Below are 27,618 nucleotides of genomic sequence, written 5' to 3' on the forward strand. Positions count from 1 at the left end.
AATCCTCAAGAAGGCTCTCATACTTGAAAAGAGAAAAAAGGGAGAAAGGGGACACAATCCACAGACTAGGGAGACCGATGGATAGAACCAGAACAGGATAGCAAATATTCAACTATAGCATTAGGGTAAAGGTAAGGAAACTACCAAAACAAGGATGATCTTAGCACTCTAACTACAAATTAATAAGACGAGTTGGAATAAAAAAGGAAAATAATTATTTAGGAGGGGAAGAGCAAAGGGTCTAAATCAGTATGGTCAAGTAGGTAAAAGACCACCAGAGAATAGACTATATTATACACGAGATTCTAAATACAAACTTCAAGGTAGACACTAAAATAAAGTACAGAGTCACAAATCATAGATAAGGAAAAATCTAAGAAACCCAGCATAAGAAATTGCAGTATTGAATGGGTAGTCTAAAGCACACAGGAAAAGAAACACAGGAAAACAAGATGATGAGCGACAGATTGACAGCACTAAGTCCACATGCATCAATAATCACTCTCATGGTGAATGGATTGAACTCTCCAATAAAAAGACACAGAGTGGCAAAATGGATTAAAGAACAAGATCCAACAATTTGTTGCCTCCAGGAAACACACCTCAGCCCCAAGGAAAACCACAGACTCAGGGTGAAGGGGTGGAGGACAATACTTCAAGCAAATAGCAAGGAAAAAAAGGCAGGTGTTGCAATTCTCATATCAGACCAAGTGGATTTCAAAATAAGACAGGTCAAGAGAGACACAGAGGGACAATATATAATGATCAAAGGGACACTTCATCAAGAAGAAATAATGCTTATAAATATCTGTGCACCCAACACAGGAGCACCAAGATTCATAAAGCAACTATTAACAGACCTAAAGGAAGATGTTAAAAACAACACAATAATAGTAGGGGACCTCAACACCACACTCACATCAATGGACAGATCATCCAGACAGAAAATCAAGAAGGAAATAGTGGAGCTGAATGAAAAACTAAAACAATTGGACTTAATAGACATATATAGATCACTCCACCCTGAAGGAGCTGAATACACATTCTTCTCAAGTGCATATGGAACATTCTGTAGGATAGACCATATGTTGGGAAACAAGGCAAGCCTCTAATAATTTAAAAAAATTGAAGTAATAACAAGCATCTTCTCCAATCATAGTGCTATAAGGCTAGAAATTAATTACAAGAAAAAAGCTGAGAAAGGCACAAAGATGTGGAGACTAAACAACACACTACTGAACAAGCAATGGATCACTGAAGAAATTAAAGAAGAAATAAAAAAAATACCTGGAAACAAATGAAAATGATAGCATGCCATGCCAACTCATATGGAATACAGCAAAAGCTGTATTAAGAGGAAAATTGATCGCAATACAGGCACATCTTAACAAAGAAGAAAAATCCCAAATAAGCAACCTTAAAGCACACCTAACTGAACTAGAGAAAAAAGAACAAATGAAGCCCAAAGTCAGCAGAAGGAGAGAAATACTAAAAATCAGAGCAGAAATAAATACTATTGAAATGAAAAAGGCAGTAGAAAGGATCAATGAGACAAAGAGCTGGTTTTTTGAGAAGATAAATAAAATTGACAAACCACTACCCAGACTTACAAAGAAAAAAAGGGAGAAAGCTCAAATAAACAAAATCAGAAATGAGAGAGGAGAAATAACAACAGACTCTGCAGAAATACAACAGATTATAAGAGAATACTACAAAAAACTATATGCCAACAGAATGGATAACCTAGAGGAAATGGATAAATTCTTGGACTCCTACAATCTCCCAAAGCTCATTCAAGAAGAGGCAGACAATTTGAACAGACCAATCACAGGGAAAGAGATTGAAACAGCAATCAAAAGCATCCCAAAGAATAAAACCCCAGGACCAGATGGCTTTCCTGGGGAATTCTACCAAACTTTCAGAGAGGATTTAATACCTATCCTTTTCAAGCTATTCCAAAAAATTAGGGAAGATGGAACACTTCCTAACACATTCTACGAGGCCAACATCATGCTGATACCAAAACCTGACAAGGACACCACGAAAAAAGAGAACTACAGGCCAATATCACTGATGAACATAGATGCAAAAATTCTAAACAAAATTTTGGCAACCAGAATTCAGCAATTCATCAAAAGAATCATACATCAGGATCAGGTGGGATTCATACCAGGGACACAGGGATGGTTCAACATCCGCAAATCAATCAACGTGATACACCACATCAACAAACTGAGGAATAAAAACCACATGATCATCTCAATAGATGCAGAGAAGGCATTTGACAAGATCCAACAGCCATTTATGATAAAAACTCTGAACAAAATGGGCATAGAAGGAAATTACCTCAACATTATAAAGGCCATATATGACAAACCCATAGCGAACATCATACTCAATGGGCAAAAACTGAACGCCATCCACCTGAAAACAGGAACGAGACAAGGATGCCCTCTATCACCACTCTTATTTAACATACTATTGGAGGTCCTGGCCAGAGCAATCAGGCAAGAAAAAGGAATAAAAGGAATCCAAATAGGGAGGGAAGAAGTGAAACTCTTGCTGTTTGCAGACGACATGATCTTATATAGAGAAAACCCCAAAGAATCTATTGGAAAACTGTTAGAAGTAATCAACAACTACAGCAAAGTTGCAGGGTACAAAATCAATTTGCATAAATCAGTAGCATTTCTATACTCCAGTAATGAACCAACAGAAAAAGAACTCAAGAATACAATACCATTCAGAATCGCAACAAAAAGAATAAAATACCTTGGGGTAAATTTAACTAAGGAAGTGAAGGACCTATATAATGAAATTACAAGGCCTTTCTGAGAGAATTGGTTGATGACATAAGGAGATGGAAAGACATTCCATGTACATGGATTGGAAGAATAAACATAGTTAAAATGTTCATTCTATCTAAAGCTATCTACAGATTCAACGCCATCCCAATCAGAATCCCAATGACATTCTTTACAGAATTAGAACAAAGAATCCTAAAATTCATATGGGGCAACAAAAGACCCTGAATTTCTAAAGCAATCCTGAGAAAAAAGAACAAAACGGGAGGCATCACAATCCCTGACTTCAAAACTTACTACAAACCTACAGTAATCAAAACAGCATGGTACTGGTACAAAAACAGGTGCACAGATCAATGGAACAGAATTGAAAGCCCAGAAATAAAACCACACATCTATGGACAGCTTATCTTTGACAAAGGAGCTGAGGGCATACAATGGAGAAAAGAAAGTCTTTTCAACAAATGGTGCTGGGAAAACTGGAAAGCCACATGTAAAAGAATGAAAATTGACCATTCTTTTTCACCATTCACCAAAATAAACTCAAAATGGATTAAAGACCTAAGGGTGAGACCTGAAACCATAAGGCTTCTGGAAGAAAACGTAGGCAGTACACTCTTTGACATCAGTATTAAAAGGATCTTTTTGGACACCATGCCTTCTCGGAGAAGGGAAACAATAGAAAGAATAAACAAATGGGACTTCATCAGATTAAAGAGCTTCTTCAAGGCAAATGAAAACAGGATTGAAACAAAAAAACAACCCACTAACTGGGAAAAAATATTTGCAAGTCATATATCTGACAAAGGCTTAATATTCATAATATATAAAGAACTCTCACAACTCAATAAGAAAAAATCAAACAACCCAATCAAAAAATGGGCTGGAGACATGAACAGACATTTCTCCAAAGAAGATATACTGATGGCCAATAGGCACATGAAAAGATGCTCATCATCGCTGATCATCAGGGAAATGCAAATCAAAACTACACTAAGATATCACCTTACACCCGTTAGAATGACAAAACTATCTAAAACTAATAGCAACAAATGTTGGAGAGGTTGCAGAGAAAAAGGAACCCTCATACACTGCTGGTGGGAATGCAAACTGGTGCAGCCACTATGGAAAACAGTATGGAGATTCCTCAAAAAACTAAAAATAGAACTACCATACGATCCAGCCATCCCACTACTGGGTATTTATCCAAAGAGCCTGAAGTCAGCAATCCCAAAAGTCCTGTGCACCCCAATGTTTATTGCAGCACTGTTTACAATAGCCAAGACGTGGAAGCAACCTAAGCGTCCAGCAACAGACGAATGGATAAAGAAGATGTGGTACATATATACAATGGAATACTACTCTGCTGCAAAACAGAACAAAATCATTCCATTTGCAATAACATGGATGGACCTTGAGAGAGTTATGTTAAGTGAAATAAGCCAGCGAGAGAAAGATAATCTGTGTATCACTCCACTCATATGAGGAATTTAAAATTATGGACCAAGAACAGTTTAGTGGATACCAGGGGAAAGGTGGGGTGGGGGGTGGGCACAAAGGGTGAAGTGGTGCACCTACAACATGACTGACAAACATTAATGTACAATTGAAATTTCACAAGATTGTAACCTATCAATAACTCAATAAAAAAAAAGGCAAAAAAAAAAATAATTATCTGCTTTACCATTTTATCCAATGCCTTTCCTGAAAGAAAAACAACATGGTGTCAATAATGTGAGTTTTTGGCACCAGATAGAGCTCTATTCAAATCACATGTCAACATGCTGTGTGCTAGTGGTTTCCATTTCTTCTACTAGAAAGAATGCAGTATATAAAGAGAATTCAAGACAGGATGTTTTCCCTCCTGACTGATACACTAATATGCTTTAATTTTTCTGTAGTTTAAGACTTCTCACTGCCATGCCTGACACAAGTTTTGACAAAAGAATACTTCTCTCCTGTATATTCTTTCTTTCTTACAATCTTAATGTTCTTTCACTGTTACATACACAGACCAACTTTTGCTGTGATGACAACAGAGAATATGGTTTCTCTACCTTTTTCACTGGAAACTTATTTCTAAGTCTCTTTGCTCCAATTAAGTCCATAGTTCCAAGATAATCTTCAGAATAATACATTTAAAAATAACTTCAAATGTAGTATCTAAAAAGTGACACCACTCATTGATGTAATTGCTTAATAAGCAAGCTAAGGAAATATTTCAGAAATCATGATACTCAGTATTATGCCATGGAATAATACAGATACACCACAGATACTTACTGATAGCTAGATATGCTTCCAAATTTTGGATAACCTAGAGGATTGTAATAGCAATCACTTTTAGGCAGTTAGTCTCTACCACCCTGAGGTGTTTCACATACAGCATTTACTCACTTTAAGAAACCTAAAAAATACATTTAATTAATCATTGTTATTAGTGAGAACACTGGGATTCAGGCTTTGGAATATCAGAGTGGAGGGAGTTTGAGTCCCATTTCGCATCATAAAGGAACAAACCACTGCCCAGAGAAGCAGATGGTGAAATGCTAATGTGGCATGTTTAGGCAAAGTGAGTGGCAATGCCTCTCTATGCCCGGGATCTCCCTTGGCTTCAGCAGGATATGGGGAAATAGGAAAGCTCCTTGGGATGAACAAGAAAAGTAGCCGAGAATTAAGGATCAGTATGTCTTCTAGGAGACTGTCTCAGTGCAGGATCAAGGGGATCCCAATGCAGAGATTGAGGGATGGACAGTGGGAAGCAGAGGTCTAGCTGAATAATGATGGTAAAAACCACCCAGAGCTGAGGGGCCCTCTGCAGGCAGAGGAGACTGAAGAAGTTTTTAGTAGCAATCACACTCACCACCTATGCCAGAAGAATAGAAGACAGCAAATACATCAGACATCTAATCACCTAAGTTTCCCATTAAACCCAGTTGCCAAGGAGGAAAGTCAAGAATATTAGAGAATATTGAAAGGGAGTTGGAACTTGGAATTTATTAAATCCATAATTGACCACAAAAGGTTTTGACCCGAAAGAGACCACCCTTGAAATGGTGAGAGTAATTTTTCTCCTCTCCTGGAAGAGAGAATGGCAGCTCATGAGTAAGTTAATTTCCCTAAAGAGAAACAGTCAAATTTCTACATACTAAATCTTAAGTATGTAAATTTTGACAACTCCTGCCCTTAATACTCATACATTTACTTGCTTCCCATGAACTTGTCTTAGACAAGCAGTCAAGATCTCTGCCATGCCCACAGTCATCTTTCTAAGGAAAGTTTCCCTTTTGATAGTCCCTGATGAAAGAAGAGCCATAGGAATTTCCTTACAAATGGGTGGAAATATTCTCATGCATCACCTTGCCCTTGGCTCCTGACTAATTGCAACAGGACAAATCAGACATAGAGGCAGCTAACTTCTGAATTGATGGCCTTTGAGGAGCCAGGTAGAAAAGACCTGTTTAAACAATGATAATACACTGCACCAATCAGATTCTATCACCATTGTATGACAATTGGATGGATCAAGGGTAGAAGAAGTGAAAAGACTAGCAGGAGGAAAACAGTATTTAGACACTATTGAGTGACAGAAGCGATGGTTGTGGCAGCCAGAATATTGGCCTCCCAAGATATACAAGTCCAAATCCCCAGAATCTATGAAATTCAGCTGAAGCAAAGCTCAATTCCATCCACAAACTTGACTCCCTTTTGCCGTGTGAAAGGGAGTCAAGTTTGTAGACGGAATTGAGCTTTGCTTCAGCTGAACTTGAAATAAGGAGATTATCTTGGATTGTCCTGGTAAGTCCAATATAATCACAAGAGTCCTTCAAAGTGGAAGAGTAAGAGTTGACTATGCAAGAGAAAACCAGAGAGATGGCAGTGTGAGAAGAAATCATCCCAACGTTGCTGACTTTAAAGATGGAGGAAAGGGGCCACAAGCCAAGGAAAGGACTTCTGATCTACAGAACTGTAAGACGATAAATCTGTGTCGGATTAAGCCAATAAATGTATGGTAGTTTGTGACACTAAGAGACAACTAACACAATGAGTTAGTTGTGAAGAACTCCCGGCTAACAGGCAACAATAATAATTAGCCTCTGGGGCTGCCTTGGCTCTGGACCATTCTTCCACTGACCAAACTCCTAAATACCTCAAGTTCTTGTTGAAACCCAGGCTATTCCTGAGTTTCCTTAAACGTGTTACCTTTATTTTCTTTTTATAACTAATTCTACAATAAACTCCTCAAGTGATTCACTCTTCCAAAATAAATACTAGGAAAGACCTCATGCTTTGAAAGTTGTGACTAATATTATTTATTAATTACTACTTTGCACTTTCATTTCATTAGTCATTACATTCATTTCATTCATGTTCCAATGAAGAGGTACAGAAAATTAGGCTGTCAGAATTCAGAGGAAAGTAAAATAACATGGGTGTGACAGTCAAAAAGATGGGATTATAGCCACACTGTGGAGGAAACATGTATTAATAAGAAATGAAAGAAATCAGAATGTGTGTGATACAAGGAGCTATTAGAAATTAAAGATTGAAAGGCAAATTGGGACATGTAATAGTGACAAACAGATAAAGAGAGATCTACTATCATCCAGCAACTTAGCAGCATTCCCCAGAGTAGTAAAGAAGACTCCCAACCCTTGTTGTTGCCTGTGTATCTTGCCGATTCCCTAGCCAATGATTAATTATGTTCTACTTCAGAGTATCTTTTTTTGGTAAATGGGTTAATACATTAAGCAGTCCACCACCTAGAAAATGAATATTCTATTTACATAAGATGATGTGACCACAACGTCCAAGAAAACGCATCAGTCTCCTAATCCTATGAGTTACTAATGAAAAGAAATTCTTTACTCAAAACACTTATGGAAATACTAACAATTAAAAGTACTGAATGCTCAATATTTAGACACATTTCATATTTACATCTTTGAGAGCATATTGAAATTTGAAGTTATTGATTTTTTTTGAGGAAGATTAGCCCTGAGCTAACTGCTGCCAATCCTCCTCTCTTTGCTGAGGAAGACTGGTCCTGAGCTAACATCCATGCCCATCTTCCTCCACTTTATATGTGGGACGCCTACTACAGCATGGTGTGCCAAGCGGTGCCATGTCCGCACTTGGGATCTGAACCGGAGAACCCCAGGCTGGCAAAGCGGAACTGCTGCACCACCAGGCCAGCCCCTGAAGGTATTGATTTTAATATAACTTTAACATAAGAAATCATAATGGTGAATCAAAAGCCAGGAAGTTCTATGATGATGCCTTGCAAAATTATTCTACCTTTAAAAACAAATTTCAAAAAAAAAAATTTAACCAACAAATTTTCTCAAATATGTTTGCATGTTCTAGCCTAAAATGTTACAAATCCAAACAGAATTTACACTTAAGAAGAAAGCCTTATAACAACAAGGTGACATGCACCATTTCAACTGTTTTAGATAACTAGAGGGATACAATAATCTCTGTTAACAAAAAGTTTGGATTCCCGTAATATCTTTCATTATCAGAAGATACAACACAACACTAGAATTGAAATAGAAGGGAAGTATGGAGTGATGTCAGATAACGTGGGTTTTCAAATTTCAAAGATCTCAAAATAAATATGTTGTTAACATTGTAGGAATACCTATTGTACCTTACATAGCCACAAGATGAGTTTGGGAAACCTACAAAGCATGAGCAAAAGCTGTAAGAAAGACCTGACAATCTACATAGAAGAATGGAGGGGAAAGGAACAGGGGAGAAAATGTATCAGAGAGGCCTGAGATTAGTGTGAAGTCCAAAGGCTGCAAATATCTATGCCTCCAGCAACGGAGAGCAGAAGACACACAGCATGTCAGCCCTTTACTGCCTGAGGGCCCAGGCTAGGCCTGGGCACCTATGGCACAAAATTTAAGGAGATACTCACTCACTCTGACCCTCAGAGCAAGTGCCTCCTTAAACTCTGCCTCCTTCTCGATACATCATTTTCCTCATCTCAGTCCAGGGTCTGCTGAGCCCTTGTCCCTAGCTGTCCCCTTCCAGAAAAAAAAAGTCCTATTTGGAATGAGGAGAAACTCTACCTCTTTCAAAATATACTCTTCACGACCTGCTTTCCAATACCATATTGTGTTCTGCTCAGAGACAAAGGAGTTACAAAAGATTACCAATTGTAAATGGCAACTATCAAACCCTTCTTGATGTAATAAAGAGAAGGCTATGAGAAAGTCTTGGATTCCTAGAGGGAAAGAGGGAGTTGTGAAGAAAACAGTGCACAAAGGAGACAACACCACCCACCCTCCTACCCTCTCATCCCTAACCCCCTCCCCAGCAGGACTGTGATTGGCTTCCATTGCTGCGGTTTGTTTTCCCCAGGGCAGGGTCAGTCAAGTGCAGCAACTGAGGATTTCTGACATAGTTGCAGAGTTCTGTTTTCTTTTAATATAACTTTTTGCACATTAAAAATGCGTTTTACAGAAAAGACAAACAGTTTCTATTCATCAATTTATTTCTAGAAAACTTTCATGAAGCAAATTCTCATTACTATGGAATCCATTAATTCAGAATATCTGATAATTTGGATATTGGTTGAAATTTAGGTATATCTTTATCATGAAATATTTTATCAACAAATTGAATGAAAAAAACGGTTGCTGGCAAATGTTTCATGAACTTAAAAAAACTGTTTTCAAGAAGAATATGAAGAGCAGTTTAATTTTTTAAAATGTTATCTATTCATTAATATATGATGATCAGCCTCTCCATGTGCCAGCAAGGTAACTAAAGGAATGTGTGTGTGCGTGTTTAAAAGTAATAAAACGTCTTTTAAGATATCCCGTAATACAGATTGTTTAAAAATGAATATATGTTTCAAAATCTGGAGATCTTTCTCTATTTTCTTCTTGATCTATAATGTTTAAAATATATAAATGCAGCTTACATTTTGGTTAATATATCTTTAATACACTTTTAGATATAACTTTCATAAGGATAGTATCAAATAATAAGACACATTAGTGGAAGACTGCTAGTTGTCCTCCGCTGCTTGTTCTGCCCACTTCCTCTGTGATAGTGTGGGCCACATGGTTACACAGCTAAAGACCTCATTTTTTGGACTCCTTTCTAGTTATATGTGGCCATGAGAACAAGATCTAACCATTGGAATGTGAGCAAACTATCTAATCCTTAAAGCGACTGGGTATCTGCTACCCTAATCTCTTTCCCTTTACATGATGACTGGAAAATAAGGGCAACTGGAAGAAAGACCTTGGACCCAAGAATGGAAGTCATATGCTGAGGATGGCAGGGTCACCCTACTGACCCTAATCTGCTCACCTCTAGACTATTAGATGAGAGAAAAATACATAGTCATCTTATCTTTGTGTTACATTGGCTCTGCCTGTACCCCAAGTAATACAATACAGTAACTCTCAACTAAGACAACAAACGAATGTCTGTGTTGAGTTCTGATTACAGGTCAATAAACATTTCACATGGATTATGTCATCAGTCTCAACAACTCCATGAGGTGAAACATCTTGGCCAGATTACAAAGCTATCAGGTAGAAGAACCACCAGGTATAACAGTCTTGAGTTTTAAAAAGGGTACACTATAATGCTCCATAAAAAATAAGAAGCATATTTTCTTCAGTTGGAAGACGATGAAGACAAAATCAGGAAGAACTTACTTTCTATATCATTCTTAGCAACTCTTTCAACGGATACACACACAAAACCATTTCTGTGCATACCAACAATAACAAAAGTTTTTAAATTCTGCATGTAAACTTACATCTTAGAATTTCCTTCTACCCTTCCTTTTTAAGGAAGTTCAAATGAAATGTTCATGAGTGGATAACTGGTGGCAGAACTCTCTCCTCTACTAATTTATATCTCATCTATTAACCTTGTACCTAATTTGGGATCTGTTTATCCTCTCAAAATACTATTAGCAATATAAAACGGTAAAATATTAACATATATTGTAAAGCATAACAAGTTTTTTTTTTAAACTTTGGAGTCGCATCCCATTTAGTTGTTTTGTAGCCTAAAACAAAAATATAACCTTGAAAACAATTTCTTCATGCATATTAAAATGATGATGTTCCTTCACAAGCTTGACCTGAGGATTAATAAGATAATGCAAATAAAGGGCTTAGTACAGTGCATGAGCTAATGAAAAAAAATGAGTCCTTTAGTGTGTATGTATGTATGTAGTGTATATACGTAAAAGGATATGTAAAAGGTCCCAATGTATTATACTCACTAAGAAAAATTATAATGCATTATCTCTTTCCCCTAATTTTATTTTTTTCTTACCTCAATTATTTCATCTATTTGGTGGAGGAGCATATGCAACTGATGGACATATGTATTCTCCCAATATATGATTAGAGAGAATAATTCAATAAGAGATATCTTAAAACTTGAATGCATCAAGGATAATAATACTCCTTAAACCTATTCACTCTTGATCTTTAATAGAAGTTAGGCAGGTAACTAGGCAAAATCTCTCATTTGATGCCATAAAGCAGTTTTCATAACATTGCAAAAATGTCTTATTTTAGCTATGTCACCTCATTGCAGCTTCTTCTGAGCCTTCAGGTAAAAAGCTAGTTATACTCTGTGAAGCCAGTAAAAATAATTACATTAAATAATTTGAGAAGAATTATCATTTCCACAATATTGAATTTCAATCCAGGAAGATGCTAAGTTCCTCCATTTATTCAGCTTTTGGTTCTTATTGTGCATCCAACACCTTCAATGTCAGTTCAACTCTGGCATCCTTAGGCCAGTCTGTGCTTTAAGTTCCCACAGCCAGAAAGAAATGTACCATTTTGTCCCTCATCATGGACCTTCTCCCTAGGCAAAAGGAAAGGGGCATATGGAATCGTTTATCCATGTAAAATGACAGTCTTCGTGTATCCTAATACTTAAATTTTTTTTCCAAGAATGAATTCTGCTCTTTGTCCCTCTCTTGTTACATAATATATAATTCTTTTATTTGTATTTTTCTGTCACTATAATTAGGTATGTGTCTCATGAACAGAAAATTGTAGGGATTTTCTTTCATCCTGTCCATTCTATTTGTTATCGTAATTCAGACAAGTTGTTACATTACTTACATTGAAATGACAGTAGTGAGACTCTAAAGAAATAACATTTAATTTTTAATAAATCTTACAGAATCTATACATACTTGGGTAAATGCTCTTATACAAGGAAAATAATCTATTTAAGATGCTATACACATATTTATATATTGCTATCTTTTCAAAAATTATTACAGAGTGACTTTCATAGTCATTCATATATCATTTAAAAAACCATCTTTTACAGTGTCTCCTTTTCTTGCACCAAATCCTTTATTAGCTATTTCAATGACTCATTCTAGTCCCTACACATAGCTGTAAACACCTTTCAAATATTTATAAAAATAAAATCTACCCTCAAAGCATGAAGATCCGTTCCCACTGAGGATATTCAAATGAAGCCATCAAGGGACTTGAAGTCACCACAATGTGAGAGATTCCAAAATATACCCTGAGGGGGGCCAGCCTGATGGTGTAGTGATTAAGTTTGCATGCTATGCTTTGGCAGCCCAGGGTTTGCAGGTTCGGATCCTGGGTACAGATGTACATACTATTCATCAAGCCATGCTGTGGTGGCATCACATATACAAAACAGAGGAAGACTGGCATAGATGTTAGCTCAGGGCCGATCTTCCTCACCAAAAAAAAAAAAAATATATATATATATATATATACACTTACATATATATATCTAATATAAAACATATAGATATATATACACACACGCAGATGTGTATATATATATATATACACACTCTGAAAAATGGAACCATAGCATCCCAATTTGAATTTGGGGGGGGGGATCTACACATCACATGAACTGATCTAAGGAAGGCTGTATGTAAATTGTAAAGTGCGGTGAGAATGCTTCATTAATTGTTAGGGATAGTGTTTCTTGTTCACAATAACTAGCAGTACCAAGGGTTTCTCTCAGAATTTCACTACCAGATTCACATGAAAAATCATGCTGTTTATAATACAGAATATAATTTCCTAGAAGATAGAACTGCATTGAAATTAAAGAAAAGATTAATAAGTTTCTTGGGATTTTACTTACATCAACAAGCTGATTGACTCCACTTGCTGTTTTTGCCAGTGTGACAAGGTCTTCTTGCATCTTATCCACCCATGACTTGATACTGCAAAAGTCAGAAAAGAGAATGTTCTATCAGATTTATGGCAAATTAAGGCACAGACTGACATTCTATATCCATGCTTTAGATTAATTTATTAAACTGTCTTTAAATCTTTATTTTACTTCCTAGCTCCTACTATAACCCTCCCAAGCAACCTAAAAATTACAAAACAAATGAACCTTTAGCGGTCAACCTCTTAGGATGCTGAAATACCCCCAAGTCAAAAAGACAAAAATGACATGGGTGCCTTATCAAATAAAAGGGTAAACGTTTGCTTAATTTTTGTGAAACTTCCATCAAAAATTATTTACTAAATAGAATATTCTAAACCAAACTTTGTCTTTTAGCTTACAAGTCTTCTTAATATAATTCTAAGGGTGTGCTAAATGCAGAATATCGGAAACAATACAAGAAAACATGAGAAATGTTTTTAAATTTCTCATAACTGTAATACTCAAGGATGACCACTCTTAACTCTTTGATGTATTCTCTTCTAGTCTTTCACTGGTTAAAAGCATATTATATAAAATTCACATATCTTTATTGCTTAGGTCAAATGACAAATACTAGCCCACACCATTACAAATATTTTATAAACATTGTATTTTAATGTCACTTAATATTCCATTATCTATACATCTCAAAATACCCTTGACCATTTTCTGTTTTAAAAGATAGTTAGGATGTGATCAGCTGTAACCACCACAAATTACACTGCAACAAATATCGTAGTGCATAAAGCTTAAAAGTATTTCATTTCCTTAGCTAGACTCTTTGATTTGGAATTACTGGATCAAGACATAAGTTTTAAGGAATGATTTCGAGCATTAAAATTATGCTGAAGGAATTTATTTCAAATTTGTTTCATGTTTATACTTTAGATAAATGCAATGGAGATCTTAAAATATAAGCTATGGATGTCAGGAAATTTTAGAAAAAAATTAAATCAATGGTTTATTTTACTTTTTCCTGGGATTAGAGACATTACCAAACACTACGTAACTTTCCCCATTCAAATCAATATAATTTAATTTGCAATCCCTTCATACATTTCATTTATTCAAGCTCTTGTTGTAAAAAGACCTAAAGTGTGTATTCTTTTTCTGCCCATGCCAATATAAGAAAACACCAGTAAGAATGATAGGAAATTATTTATATTTGAATTTGAACTTCTCTCTATATATGATGTATCTATCTGGTGCTTATTTATCCTGCTTCTTCAGATTGTATTAGTACTGTGTGTTTTCCCTCCTTTAACAGAACACCTCCAAGAGTGATGTAGAAAAGTGCTGTTTTGAAGATGAACTTTGTATTTCCCAAGAGCTTCGATCATACACATTTAACTGTGTTTGTCTTCTTTTCCTACGACAGATAAGAATTCTAATAGTATTACAAGGTTGCCAACTTTTTTTCAGATAAATTTAAATGTAACAGAATAAAAAATTTTATGTAGAAAAGAGTATAACATGGAAAAGGGATTTAAATGAGGTGTAGGAGAACATATAAAAGAACAATGGCGTGATAAACCAGAGAGGAAGAAGGAAAACTAAAACTCACTCGTAGAAAGGATGAAATGGTTTAGATGAAAACAAATGGCTTGATTTAGACGTGAAACAAAGTAGTAAATGAAATACACAAAAGTTAGGGATACTTTCACACAAAGGAAAATAAGGAAGACTATTTATTGAATTATGCTGTATGAGTATGATCAAAAAGGTTAAATGAATATCAAGAAACAAAAAAACAAATAAATGGGAGGAGGGTGTAAACTAGAGAGAAATTTATAGAACCATTAAAATGAAAGACGCACACCACGTTATTCTAATATACTTTGGCTGCTTGTGAGCTGGTGCATATAATTGAAAAATATTATAAATAGTAATATTCTTATTAATGCTACTAGATAAATATAATTGTGCTCCATTTTTACATTAAGAACATTAACTTACAGGAGGGAACAGGTAGGAGCAAAGGCCACCGACACCATTTTCTAATTCAGATCAGACTATCTCATTTCTTGAGCTACTGAACAAACCCTAACACCCAAAGTAAATGAATCATCTCTTCTCAAATAATTCCCAACACTGACAAATAGTAAAAAGTGTTATACATCCCTTCAGCTGAGAAATAGAGAGACAAAGAATATATATGTAAAAAAGTGAACTTAACTCATGCCTGAATTCTGATTTATGCTAAACTGACCCAAAACGTGCATTCTACCTTGACACCTGAGTATACTGTCACTGCCAGTGTTCACTGAGGTGAACCTGTTCTGGCTGAAAAGAAATTCGGGACCCATCCAGTCTTCTCTGCCCCACTGAAAAGCCGTCAAGATCACTTTTTAGGAGCAAGCGTTGTTATTTGTAGATATGAGGTGTTACCTAGTTTTCCTAAAATACATCAGCACTCTGCCTTTCAAACCTGAAATTAGAAGATTATAATGATTAGGTAATAAGCAAAGATCCCTTTCATCATGAAAATGAAAATTACAAAAGGGAAAACTCTCATATGTGCAAATTCTCTATCAAAGTCTCTTTCTTGGTAAACTGTCAAGCCCACAGACATAATCACTAACCACTATTTTATTAAATGTCCCTAGAAGGTACTATAAACTTTTAGAAAAAGTTAGACAGGATATAGCCTTTTCATGTATTAAGAAACTAACATAGAACATCACAAAGAATTTGTTGTTTGCTCTCTGTTAACCCATTCAACAAGAACTAGTACCTCCTGGAGAAGATACTAAAAGCTGGAGATGCAGAAATAAATATATATCTTACAATCTGGCTGGGTCTGGCAGAGGAGAAGAATATGGCGGTATAGAGGAGGAAAAATACCTTTTTCTTCTGCCTTAACTGAAATTCCTGCAACAAAAGAGAGATTAACAAGAGAAAGAACACAAATTTATTTAATATAAATTTTACACGGCACAAGAGCCTTCATAAGGAAATGAAGACCCAAAGAAATGGTTACACCTGAGTGTTCTTATGCTAGGTTTGATAAAGAGTGGAAAGATATGATAGGACAAAGAGTCTGAACTGTGTTTAGTAAACCAGGGGAAACTTAACAAAGCCTGTTCATTCCGATTCCTCTCTCTGTTCCTTGTCTTCAGAGATTAGGATGCTCCTTTCCTCCTGGTATAGGGAGAGCAACTCTCCCACGAAGGGAAGGGCAGAAAATCCTTCCTGCACATGCCATTTCTCACACTCCTTCAACTTAAAATAGTCAATGTGCCAAAATATTGTTTTAGGGTAGCATGTCCTGAATCCCAGCAGTGGGATATGTTTCAGGAACTAGCAAAGAGTCATTTAAAGTTTATCAGGTAGTAGTTGGAGAGGTTTTCTGCACTGGGAGCTACATGAAGTGAGATTTGAAAGACAAGCAGAATTTGACAAAATTGAGAAGGGAAGGAAGTAACAATGAAGGCAGAGGAAATGTAAAACGTCATATTCAGAAACAGCACGTAGTTTGAATGCCTAGAGTCCAAGGTTGGTTCAGCAAATAGTATGGAATGGGGGCAAGAATAACAGGGAATAAATTTGAGTGGCTAGATAGGCCAGAACAGGGTCTTAAATAGCATTCCGAAGTATTTAGATTGTATTCTCGAAATAATGGAAAATGCAAAGGTAGAGAATAACAAGATAAACTAAGTGTGTATGAAAATGATAAAATAATTTCTTTGACAGCCAGTTAGATAGTGGCTTAGAGGGAGAGCAGAAAGTGAGAAGGGAGAGTCTAAATAAGAGGTAAGAAATGAGGAGGATTCAAACTAGCTCAGTGGCAGTGAGAAGACAGAGGCAAAAGAAGAGACCAAGTAGAAGAAACTAGCTCAACAAAAATCCTGAAGCATAGACAACAGGATTTCATGTACTATTGGATATACACAGTGAATGGGAGAACGGATTTGCAGATGATTCATGGAGTTCCTCAATTAGACAATGATAGGACATTTTGATATAGAAAGTACAATTTGGAGGGAGAACAATTTGGAGGGACATTGATGAGTTTGTTTTTATTGGTTCAATTAGAGATGTTTTTGGGAGATTCATGTATAGATATCTAGTAGAGAACTGAATATATGTGGGTTTGGAGCTCTCAGAAGAGAAGTTTCCAGTGAATTTAAAGATTTGGTAGTTACAACATATGTAAAGGACATAAATAAATCAATGTCTGAATCCCAAAGGAGAGTGTGTAAGTGAGGAAGGAAATACACAGTAGCTAAAACTCTGCAAAATAAAATTTAAAGATGAGACAGAAGAATCTGAAGAGTGGCAAGAGAGAAGGGAATCTGGGGCTGGTACCATGGCATAGTGGTTTAGTACAATGTGTTCTGCTTCAGCAGTCCAGGTTCGTGGGTTCGGATCCCAGGCATGGATCTACACTACTCATCAGCTATTCTGTGGCAGTGACCAACATATGAAGTAGAGGAAGACTGGCACGGATGTTAGCTCAGGGCTAATCTTCCTCAAGCAAAAAAAAAAAAAAAAAAAAAGAGGAAGATTGGCAACAGATGTTAGCTCAGGGGAAATCTACCTCAGCAAAAAAATTTTAAAAAGAGAGAAGGAGAGAGAAGAGAATCTAAGAACAATAGTATCACAAAAACCATAGAAGGGAAGTTTCCAGAGAGAGGAAGTAACTATAGAGTCACCAAATAAGGTGAGAGGAATTTAGTCACATTTTGTGTGAGGAGAATGAGAAAAACAGTGTACAACCTAAACAAGAATGGGGAACGAGGAGTTAGTTCTCCTTTTTATTTTTTAACAGGAGATATATAGGTATATTTCCATGTAAAAGGAGAAAGGTAAGTAGAGAAAGAGACATCGAAGATTCAGGAGAGAACATGTAATTTACTGACAAAATAAAGTCTTTCAAAAGACTCTAGATTCCTTAGGCTTTTTCTTGCTCACCCCCTGTGTTCCAAACATGAGGGGGTGGGGGATGAGTGAAGAAACAAGCAGAACACAGGAGAAACCTAATCCATGGCTAGAAGAGAGGTTACTTCCTCCATAGAGATTGGAGGGAAAATGAAAAGATTTTAGGTAAATGGAAATAACTAGAACAACTAGATCAAAACGTTGAGACAATTCTAATTATTGGTCTGTATTTCCTTTGTAACAAAAGAGACAAAGTCATCTGTTCAGAGATAGGCAGTAGATATTAAGGTAGGATAGTTGGAAAGAAAGTGGGAGATTTAAAAACAGCAATGGCTAGGGAGTATTTAAGGATGTGTCCTCCACTGGAGGTCATCAATTTCCATTGGTACTAACCAGCATGGCTGTGTAAATTTCTTCACCAGCACTAGGCTGGAGAGGGCAAGATGAGAGAAAAAAGGCATTCAGATGAATATAGGACAGATCCAGCAGGTGAGAAAGAGGGACAAGGAAAAGCGAACTGAAGGGCCTGAAATTTCAAGAGCTCTACTCATTCTAAATAACAAAGACTACCAAAAATATTCATTGAAATGTTTTAGTATTGTATTCATAAACAACGCTTATTCTCTAAACCCTTTCTTATGGAGCCAGAAATCCTATTACAATATTTCTAGAAAAATGCGAAAACACTGTATTGCCAAATTTTGAATTTCTCTTCATTTTTTTTGGTTTTTATGTATTTATTTTTTATTTATTAATTTTGATGAGGAAGATTGGCCCTGAGCTAACATCTGTTGCCAATCTTCCTTTTTTTTTCTTTTTTCTCCCCAAAGCCCCAGTACATAGTTGTATATCCCAGTTGTAAGCCCTTCTAGCTGGTCTATGTGGGATGCCACCACAGGACGACTTGACAAGCAATGCGTAGATCTGCAGCCAGCATCTGAACTGGCAAACCCCGGGCTGCCAAAGCAGAGTGCACAAACTGAATCACTATGCCACTGCAACAGCCCCCCATTTTTTGGGTTTTTAGCCTAACAATCTTATAAGAGAATATGCTGGAAGACTAAATGAAGAAGATGGCCTAACTACACATATCCCACTTTAAATCACTTGAAACAATATATAATTTTTAAAATTCCAAAATCACTGTGACATAAAATGGATTGCTCTCAGAAAGTTTATTTGAAAATTTTTCTCTTAGAAATAAATATATATTACAACATCTATTTATTTATTTACTAAATTCTCTCTTCTCTCCATAATCCACATCAGAGAAAAAAAATCTGCTGCACCCATGCATCTATAAACAGCACCCACTGTTCAACCAGTAGCAGATTTTCAAAATGTGACTTAATACTTTACAGGAATTATTAAATCTCTAGAGTGCCCACCTTATCACTCCGAACCTTTCAAGTGGAGACTGAATGTCATGGGAAAAACTTTGTCTTGTAATCCTTTTCTGCCCCTACAACAACTCACTACAGAGTCGACCAGCAATATATGTTTCCAACTGTTTGATGATGTCTTCAGATTCATTGTAACTTGGAGAATTCACTACGAGATCTCTAAATACTGAGACAAATATTTATTGAATAATTGAGATAATCTTTTATAACATCTACTTCATTTTATTGTACAGAACACCCAAATTCCAAAGGCAAATACATAAAATATGCAAGTTTTCACTAAATTTGAAAGAAAAATACTTGCCATGAAATTAATATTGTTCCTTTTGAGGTTGGATTTGCCTGTGAAATGGCTTTCAAAAGAATAGGGTATAGTTCAGAAAACTCTTTATTTGAAAAAGAAGAATTATGGTAATTCATTTTGCATGCATTTGAAGAACATCAAATTCAGAACAGCACAAATTATACCCCGTTTAATCTATTGTAAAGAGTAACAGTTGAGTACAAAGTGTCAAGTTTGCATAGTTATCTAGTTAATTGTTTTAAATGCTACAGAGAGAATTTGCCTTTTTACTGGTTGGAACAATGAAGCCAAAATGATAGCTAAGAATTGTTATAATGGGTCCTACCAAGACTAACTATCCTTCCTTCCTTCCTACATTTGATGTGGTAACTAGTCTGGAAAAGAGAAGAATGGGTGTGAACTTACTGTTATTAGTAAGGAGAGAGTATTAAAACATACATCTTTTTTTCCACAATCTTCTTAAATTATCCCACTAGCAATTATCATAGAGACTAGGGCAAAAAAGGAATAGGAGATACACCAAAGAGAAAAGGGAAAGGAAGAGGGCTGTTACAGGTCGAGATTTAGAGGAGGAATGGGAGGGTGAGAAGACAAGTCTGCCCCCTCTGAAGCCCTTGTCCTAAGGCAATTCTCTGCCTATGCCACTATTTTCAAGAAATAATTTTATTTTTAATACAAGAAAATAGGAGACAGTTATGCCCTGTGGACCTGGGAAAAAATAAAAATGTCACAAGATCTAACAAACTGACACTTTCAATTGTGTTGATATATAGAATAGCTTTTCATAAATTTGAATAAGATCATATATTTCAAAAGTGTTCCACTTGCTATAAATATCCCCCAAGGCCAAACTCCTCCTGTTTTTGTTATATAATAAGCCACCCACAGTGCTCTGGTAGTTGGGTAAAAATAACATAAGTAAGCCAAAGACTTTGCTAAATAAGTATTTCTTATAACGCGGATAACTCTATTATGAAATTGTGTGTGTGTGTGTGTGTGTGTGTGTGTAAAAGAAGTGCTTGGTATCTACATAAACTCTAGGATTGCTTGTGATCTACTTTTCCACCATCTTGGATTAATTTTTGTTTTATACAAGCATTTTTTCATCGTTTTGTTACTTAGTTACTAGTTTTTGCCTCAGCTGCAGCAGTTTGCTTCCAGCTTCCAAGATGAAAAATGAGCAACACATTTTAGGATTGATATTAAGGTAGTTCTATGGATTAGCTAGAAAGGGAGGGTTGTCATATGAGGGATTTGCTCCCTTGAGGCCTTGAGAGCTTTGTTTTTTATCCTTCTACATCACAGTTACAACCTCCAGCATAGTCACTCTAGCCTGGTGCCAACAGAGGTGTCCCACACGGCCACACACTCTGCTACTGGTGTTTGTATGAACCAAATGAGCTGAATTTCTAATTGCTCATTACAAAACCTCTATTCATTTTGTGGAAGATCTTCCCATTGTTTATCTATATTTTTTCTCTGTCATTGCATTGTTCACAAAATTTATTTTAGCCTAATTCAAGAGCGTAAATGTTATTTAATGTCATGATGACAACGTCGTCATTTCCTTTCTTCTCTAAATTATTAAGTGAGCATTCACAATATTTCCAATACTGCAAAATACTCAAATATAGTTATATTTGGATTCTGACCTAAATGGCCCCAATCCACTTCTCCACATGGATCAGTATCTGCAGTCAAGGCAGGTTAACTGTGTCGCAAACACATCAGTTTTGTCCCATTATTTAATCAGTTTCCCCTACCCTGAAATGACTTCTCTAAACCTCTTCACCTCCCAAACACCTTCTTTTAAGTCTGTGCTTCAGGTCCTCTCATTCTTGGCAATCCAAGTCCTCAAACCTTCAGAAATTTTTTTCTTTTCTGTAAGTTCCTAAGACATATATAGCCCATCCTACAAAATGTCACACATATTGATATACTGGCCTATGTTTTTATTATTTTTCTCCAACAATACTTAATTTCCTTGAGTGGATGAGCCACAGTTTATAGTTTTGTATTCTGAGAGTATCTAGCACAGTTCTAAACACAGAGTAGATGATCCATAGATGATAGACAACATCTACTGAGTACCAGTGTGCCAGGAGCTGTTCTATACAGGTTATGTGAACAAACTCTTTAATTCTCACAAGAATCCATTGAGGTAAATACTATCATTAGTCCAACTTTACAGATGTGGGAACTGACGCATAGAGACGTTACGTTACTTGCCCAAAGTCACAGAGTTAGTAAGGAGCAGAGCTCAGCAATTTGCCGTCAGAAGCCAACAGAGCATATTATCTTAATAAATGTTAACTGATGCGATGATCTGAAACAACTCTTGCTTCTCATCATTAAACTACCAGACAGTAGTCTTCAACTCACCTCTCATCATAACGTACAAATGTCTCACATTTTCTATTTTATAGAATGTTATAGCCCTGGGTTCTAAGACTGCTTCATTGATGCAAAAACAGAAAATGACAATTAAAAAAAAAATTGCCTTATTTTTACAAGGCAAGAGAAAAGCTAGTTATAGCTACGAAATAAGGATTTAAACAATTGAGATAACCCAGGTATTTTCTTCCTGAAAAAATCTTTTTGGAAATATGCACGTGATTACTTCAATGTTACAATCTTTCCTCAAATTAAATTTTTTCATCAAGATTATCAAATAAACAAGCACTATTGATTTTATTTACAAAATCATAAATTCTATTGCTTTCATTAACATAACATGACATCCTCAGTATTTACACAACAATTGACTCTCATATTCTTCACAACATGCACACGGATCTGACATAAAGTAGCAGGTTAGATGTTGAGTCAGCCCGGAAGCATCTTTAAATATAAAATATTCTAAAAGCAACATTAAATCCTCAAATATGAAAGGAAAATATTACTGCTTCAGCTGGCTTCATTGTTTTCAGAATGCAGGTTCAGACACACAAACGAATGTATGAATATGAAAGCCCAGGCCCAGACTGACTCAGGTGGCACCCTTTTAAAGAGAGCCCATAGTGTAATTTGTTTGACAGCTGTTTCAGGATTGATTTTATTTAACAATCAAAAAAAAATGGGGAAAAAAGTGTCAATGTAGGGGCTGGCCCCGTGGCCGAGTGGTTGGGTTCGGGCGCTCCGCTGCAGGCGGCCCAGTGTTTCGTTGGTTCGGATCCTGGGCGCGGACGTGGCACTGCTCATCAAGCCACGCTGAGGCAGCGTCCCACATGCCACAACTAGAAGAACCCACAACGAAGAATACACAACTATGTACCGGGGGGCATTGGGGAGAAAAAGGAAAAAATAAAATCTTTAAAAAAAAAAAGAAAAATGTCAATGTAAGTTGACTAACTTGCAAACTGGAAAAACAGTAACTCTCTTTCTGAAGATCATAGAAAGGACCATTGTAAAGGTCACCCAGCTCCAACATTTTTATTCCTTTAGTAGTAAGCACAGGATTCTGAAAAACAGGAATGAAGCCTTCAAATACGGCAAATATCTTTCCAGCTCAGAAAATAGACTACAGTTTAATTGCTTTCACTGTTTTGTACCCAGACACGTGGTTCTCTTGGACCCTCTTTGCCTGAGCAGCACATTCATTCCCTTGTGTTCCCCTTTGATGGGCTGAGCACACCAAGATTCCAAGCAGAAGATTGCTTCTTGGATGGGAATTATAGCAGCTCCCTTTCCTGACCTGCTCAATATAAACACAAAGTTAAACTATTTTTTTAATTAAATTGTTTTTTCTCCATCAATGCAGTGAAATTAACAATAGGAATTGGGTTTAAAAATGAATTTGTTATCAAATGGTGATGAAAAATTACAATTTTTAGCACTATCAAATAACTCCTTGCAAAGAATGTGAAGCATTGGTAAAAGATTTATATAAATGTCAAAGTAACACAAGAAAAGAAATCATTTTTAATTTTTTAGTCACAATTTCAAACATTTTTTATTTGAATTATTTTTAAAATTACGTAATATTTGCTAATGCTTAAACAACCACATTACAAAATTATGAACTTTTATGCATTATATGTGGAAAAGTAGGTCAAAATCTAGGCAATTAAATAGAAAAAGACTATCAGGGAGAAAAAGTTAGCACTTTATGTAGCTAAATCCAGTTGAAGCTTCTGTGTCATACTCTCAGTAAATTAAAAAATGCCGTAAAGCATGATTCATGTGTGAATAGCTACTTAGAAGGACTTTTAAAATCCAAACTAAAAACATTATTTTTCCAGTTAAAATAAATCTCTAATATGAGACAGATGATTTGCTATTATTAACAAAAGAAAGGAAAAAATCACAAAGTCTTAGGATTTAAATTTTTTATACAAAATATAAAATAAACACTTTAAAACACAATGGTCTATCTCCTCATAGAAAATCTCATTTGTGTTGATGTTTATACCTTCCACATTTAAAATAATTCTTCTGTAATTAGAAAGAAAGACTTAGAAACTGATCTCATTCACTCATTTTAGAAACAGGAAGCATTTCACAAGCCCTAGTGAAAAGAGGACAGTACTGTGGTACGAGGGTCCTGCTGTAGGATGACATGCCCATGTAACTCATCTTTATGAAATATAAAGGAATCATGAAGCAGCCAGTAACATGAATTAAACATCAACATTCCAAATGAATTGTTGCAGCCTTCTAATTTTTTTACAATAATAGTCATTCGTCACCGTTCCTAGTACTGTACTCCATTTAGAGCACATCCCAATGTGGATTTCAACAGGCAGTTTTAAAATGGACCACCGTGTATTGTAACATGAAAGTCTAAAGATTTCTGAAGCCAAATCTGTGAAACATATGTGACTCAGCAGCCTCTCACAAGCCTGACAGCCTATATATTCTGCCTCGAAATGTGCCTTCCGTAAAAGAGAAGCTGAATGGACTCCCTTATCGCTATTCAAAAAAATCCAAAAAGATTTGAGCGCAGGCAGTCCATTAGAATTCACAGTACCTGTTTTAGGTCACTTGTAGTAATAGAAAAAGAAAAAAACCCATTGCCACATCTCTTGCTGTCTGCAGAACTGTCTTTTCAACTACCCATGGTGTATTTCCCCAAAGCTCCAGATCATCCTCTCATACCTCTTGATCATATCAGGGAAATAGTAGCCTCACAGGTATTTACATCACCTTGGAACATATTGTAACTGAATTTTGATCGGAGGTTATTTCTCCAATTAATGCAGATAATAAACATTATTTTCAGTTCTAGAAACTGCAAATGAAGAAAACAACTTGGTCTTCCAGTCTACTTTCCTATTTAACGGAGGCTTCCTTTATACATCTTCCAGGAAAAGTTATCATGCCAATTCTCTTAAATATTTCCCATGAGAGGTGCTCATTATCTTACTAACCTTTTCATTTGAAGGTGAAACTGTTAGAAAGATCTTCTCGGTGAAAAAGAAATTATGGTATATTTATCTTATAAATTGTTAGGCAACCAAGATCTACTTTTTATATGCATTTCTATATTTCTTATTTTTTCAAATGATTATCACTTTAGAATTTACAAGTAAAGTTATAAAAGTTTCAGAAAAAAATGAAAAGTGTCATCAGACACCCAATTCCTAACGCCTAGCAAAAGAACAATGCTATATATTTTACAACGGATGCAGCTGACTTAGTCAGATGGAGCCAGCTGACCGCCGTAGTTTTGTTTGTCTTTATCCTTAGATTTAACCAGAATGAAAGGAGTGAATAAACATATATGTATGTGAAGGGCAAAGTGAGAATTTACATCTTCTCCCTGCTACTAAAAGAAAAGCAACAATCAGTAACTATGGACAAAATACGTGGTAATGATTAATAAACATCCCCTGTAAGTTTAACAGAAACATTTCCTCACCACATTGTGGCCAGGCGGCCATATACCTACTAAGTTCTGGAACCTGGGTTCAGGCTTTAGGAGGGGACTGGATCTGCCCTCCCACCAGGTTCTTTGGACTAAGATCTAAGGAAGATCCAATAGCCAGTGTCAAAAAGCAAAACTGGAGCCAAGAACTAAGAAAGCAGCCCATGAGGATGATGGTTTAAGGAGGCTGAGCAGAAAGAGTGCAGGGCTCTGGCAAGAGAACAGCAACTGGAATGAAGGAGAGAGCAACCGCCAAAGATAGAGCAAGCAACTTCAGAACTAGGATCAAAGGAGTAGCCCAAGAATTGCATAGTGGTTAAGGATCTATTTATAGAGTCCCTGTGTTCTTGCCCACCAGTGGAGACAGAGGGAGCTGCTAAAAGCCCCAACTGGTTTAGAGAGATAGTCATCAAGTGTTGTTTAAAGACCTCTACTCTGTATATAATTTTTTGCTCTGAGATTCCAAAGTGTGTCATGCAAAATGCCACTACAATGGGAAATTAATTTGGTTTTCCTATTTCTTTAAGACAACTGAAGTTTAAGAAGTAAATAATACAACTTCCTTTATATTAATGCCAGGGCTCAAATTAGAACCTTATTCCAGACTCTTTCAATCAGATTCTTCCTGCTGGATTTTTCAGAAACCCCATGGAAATGACTCTGAATAAATTCAGGAACAATGTATATACTTTCTATGTAAAGAAAATACCTCTGTCAGGATTGTGGTAAAGGTGTTCTAATTTCCATTCAAGCTGCACTTGTTCTCTACATTCACTCTTCTGATTTGACAGGAGGGTGAGTTTCTGGATTGAATGGGCAGACAATAGAATTAATAAAAGAGACTCCACTGTGCCCATCACAATTTCTTTCCTTTCCATCAGAAAAATCCAGGAGTGCACAGAGCCGAGAAGCCCAGGGGAAATAACATGTTCCCGATTAACCAACTCTCCCTTAATTTATAACACAGCCACCTGGTAGTAAATAACATTAAATGAAGGAACAAGAAACTGAAGAAACTGAAAGAGATTCAATGGAGCCAAAGGAAAAGAAAATCAAGAGAAGGAATGAAGAAGAGGGACACCTGGAAGTTGGGAGGGGTGGGGAGGAGAGTTGAAAAAGACACGAAACTAGAAACAAACGTGCATTTTAAAAAATGAATATGGAGTTTCCCTTAAAAAGATGGAAATTTACTTCTGCACATATGAAAAAATTTGGCTCATCATCAAAAACTTTAAATGATGCCTTATTGTGCAAATAATCATTGCAACTTTTAAAATATGCAATTAACAATCCCTAGACTACAATGATATAGCCTTTAATCCAATTATGATGGAACACATGGTTGCTTTGATCTATTTTACACCCAATTGTGAAGTCAAATCTCTTATAAGACTATTTTTATTTATAAGAATTTTTTTTATTTATATTCAATTTATTGTTCAGAAAAGTAACATTGATTGACCTTTATATCTCAAGTAAAATTTCAGCATGTATATTTTCAGTGCGTATAATTTCAGAGTACATTTCAGTGTGGATAAGGGATTTGAATAACACTGATTTTTGTTGTGTAGACAAATGACAGATCAATAAAGTAATGGTGATTTGTTTATAGCAGTCATTAGGTTGGCTTCCTGCAGAGCAATGGAGTTCATATTTGTGCATCTTTACATTTTAGCTACTCTTATATTTGAACATTTCCATGAAAGACACAATTTTAATTATTTTATTGCACTAAATAACGAAGTGCCAGAGCATATGCTGCTTCTGAACCTTAGAAAACCATCCTTCACATTCTCTTGAGGAATTCTATGTGGCTAATAAGGAGAGGTCTACAGAAGGGCAGAAGTTACAATGTTTGACTTGCATGATGCTACAAGTTATTTTCTGTTGAATTGGGTAGTCCAGCTACCATGGAGAGGAGGTCTTGGTTTTTCTCTATAATCCTAACTGGGGTTTCTTTACTCCCTAATATTTCAGCTAAGGAACTGGGGAAACCTCAGCACTTAGACCCTCCTAAGGGAAAATAAACCCAAATGGCAAATGACTCCTGAATCGACCTTCCTCCCAGACCACTCACTGCTACAGCAAAAGAGATGAGCCCATGCAGTCACTCACGTTTTGGGTAAGAGGAAGAGATTTAGA

The 27,618-nt window shown here is 36.1% G+C and overlaps 1 protein-coding gene across 5 annotated transcripts in view; it reads right to left on the minus strand.

Moving 5' to 3' along the window:
* CACNA2D1 (calcium voltage-gated channel auxiliary subunit alpha2delta 1) overlaps positions 1–27,618 on the minus strand; it is a 516,254-nt gene that overhangs the window by 413,901 nt on the left and 74,735 nt on the right. For all 5 annotated transcript variants that reach the window (XM_046669483.1, XM_046669485.1, XM_046669484.1 and 2 more), the window contains exon 2: positions 12,951–13,032. In XM_046669483.1, coding sequence (XP_046525439.1) covers positions 12,951–13,032 — 82 coding nt within the window. The remainder of the gene's footprint in view (positions 1–12,950; positions 13,033–27,618) is intronic.

The sequence above is a fragment of the Equus quagga genome, chromosome 8 (genome assembly GCF_021613505.1).
Source record: "Equus quagga isolate Etosha38 chromosome 8, UCLA_HA_Equagga_1.0, whole genome shotgun sequence".
NCBI classification, from domain to species: domain Eukaryota; kingdom Metazoa; phylum Chordata; class Mammalia; order Perissodactyla; family Equidae; genus Equus; species Equus quagga.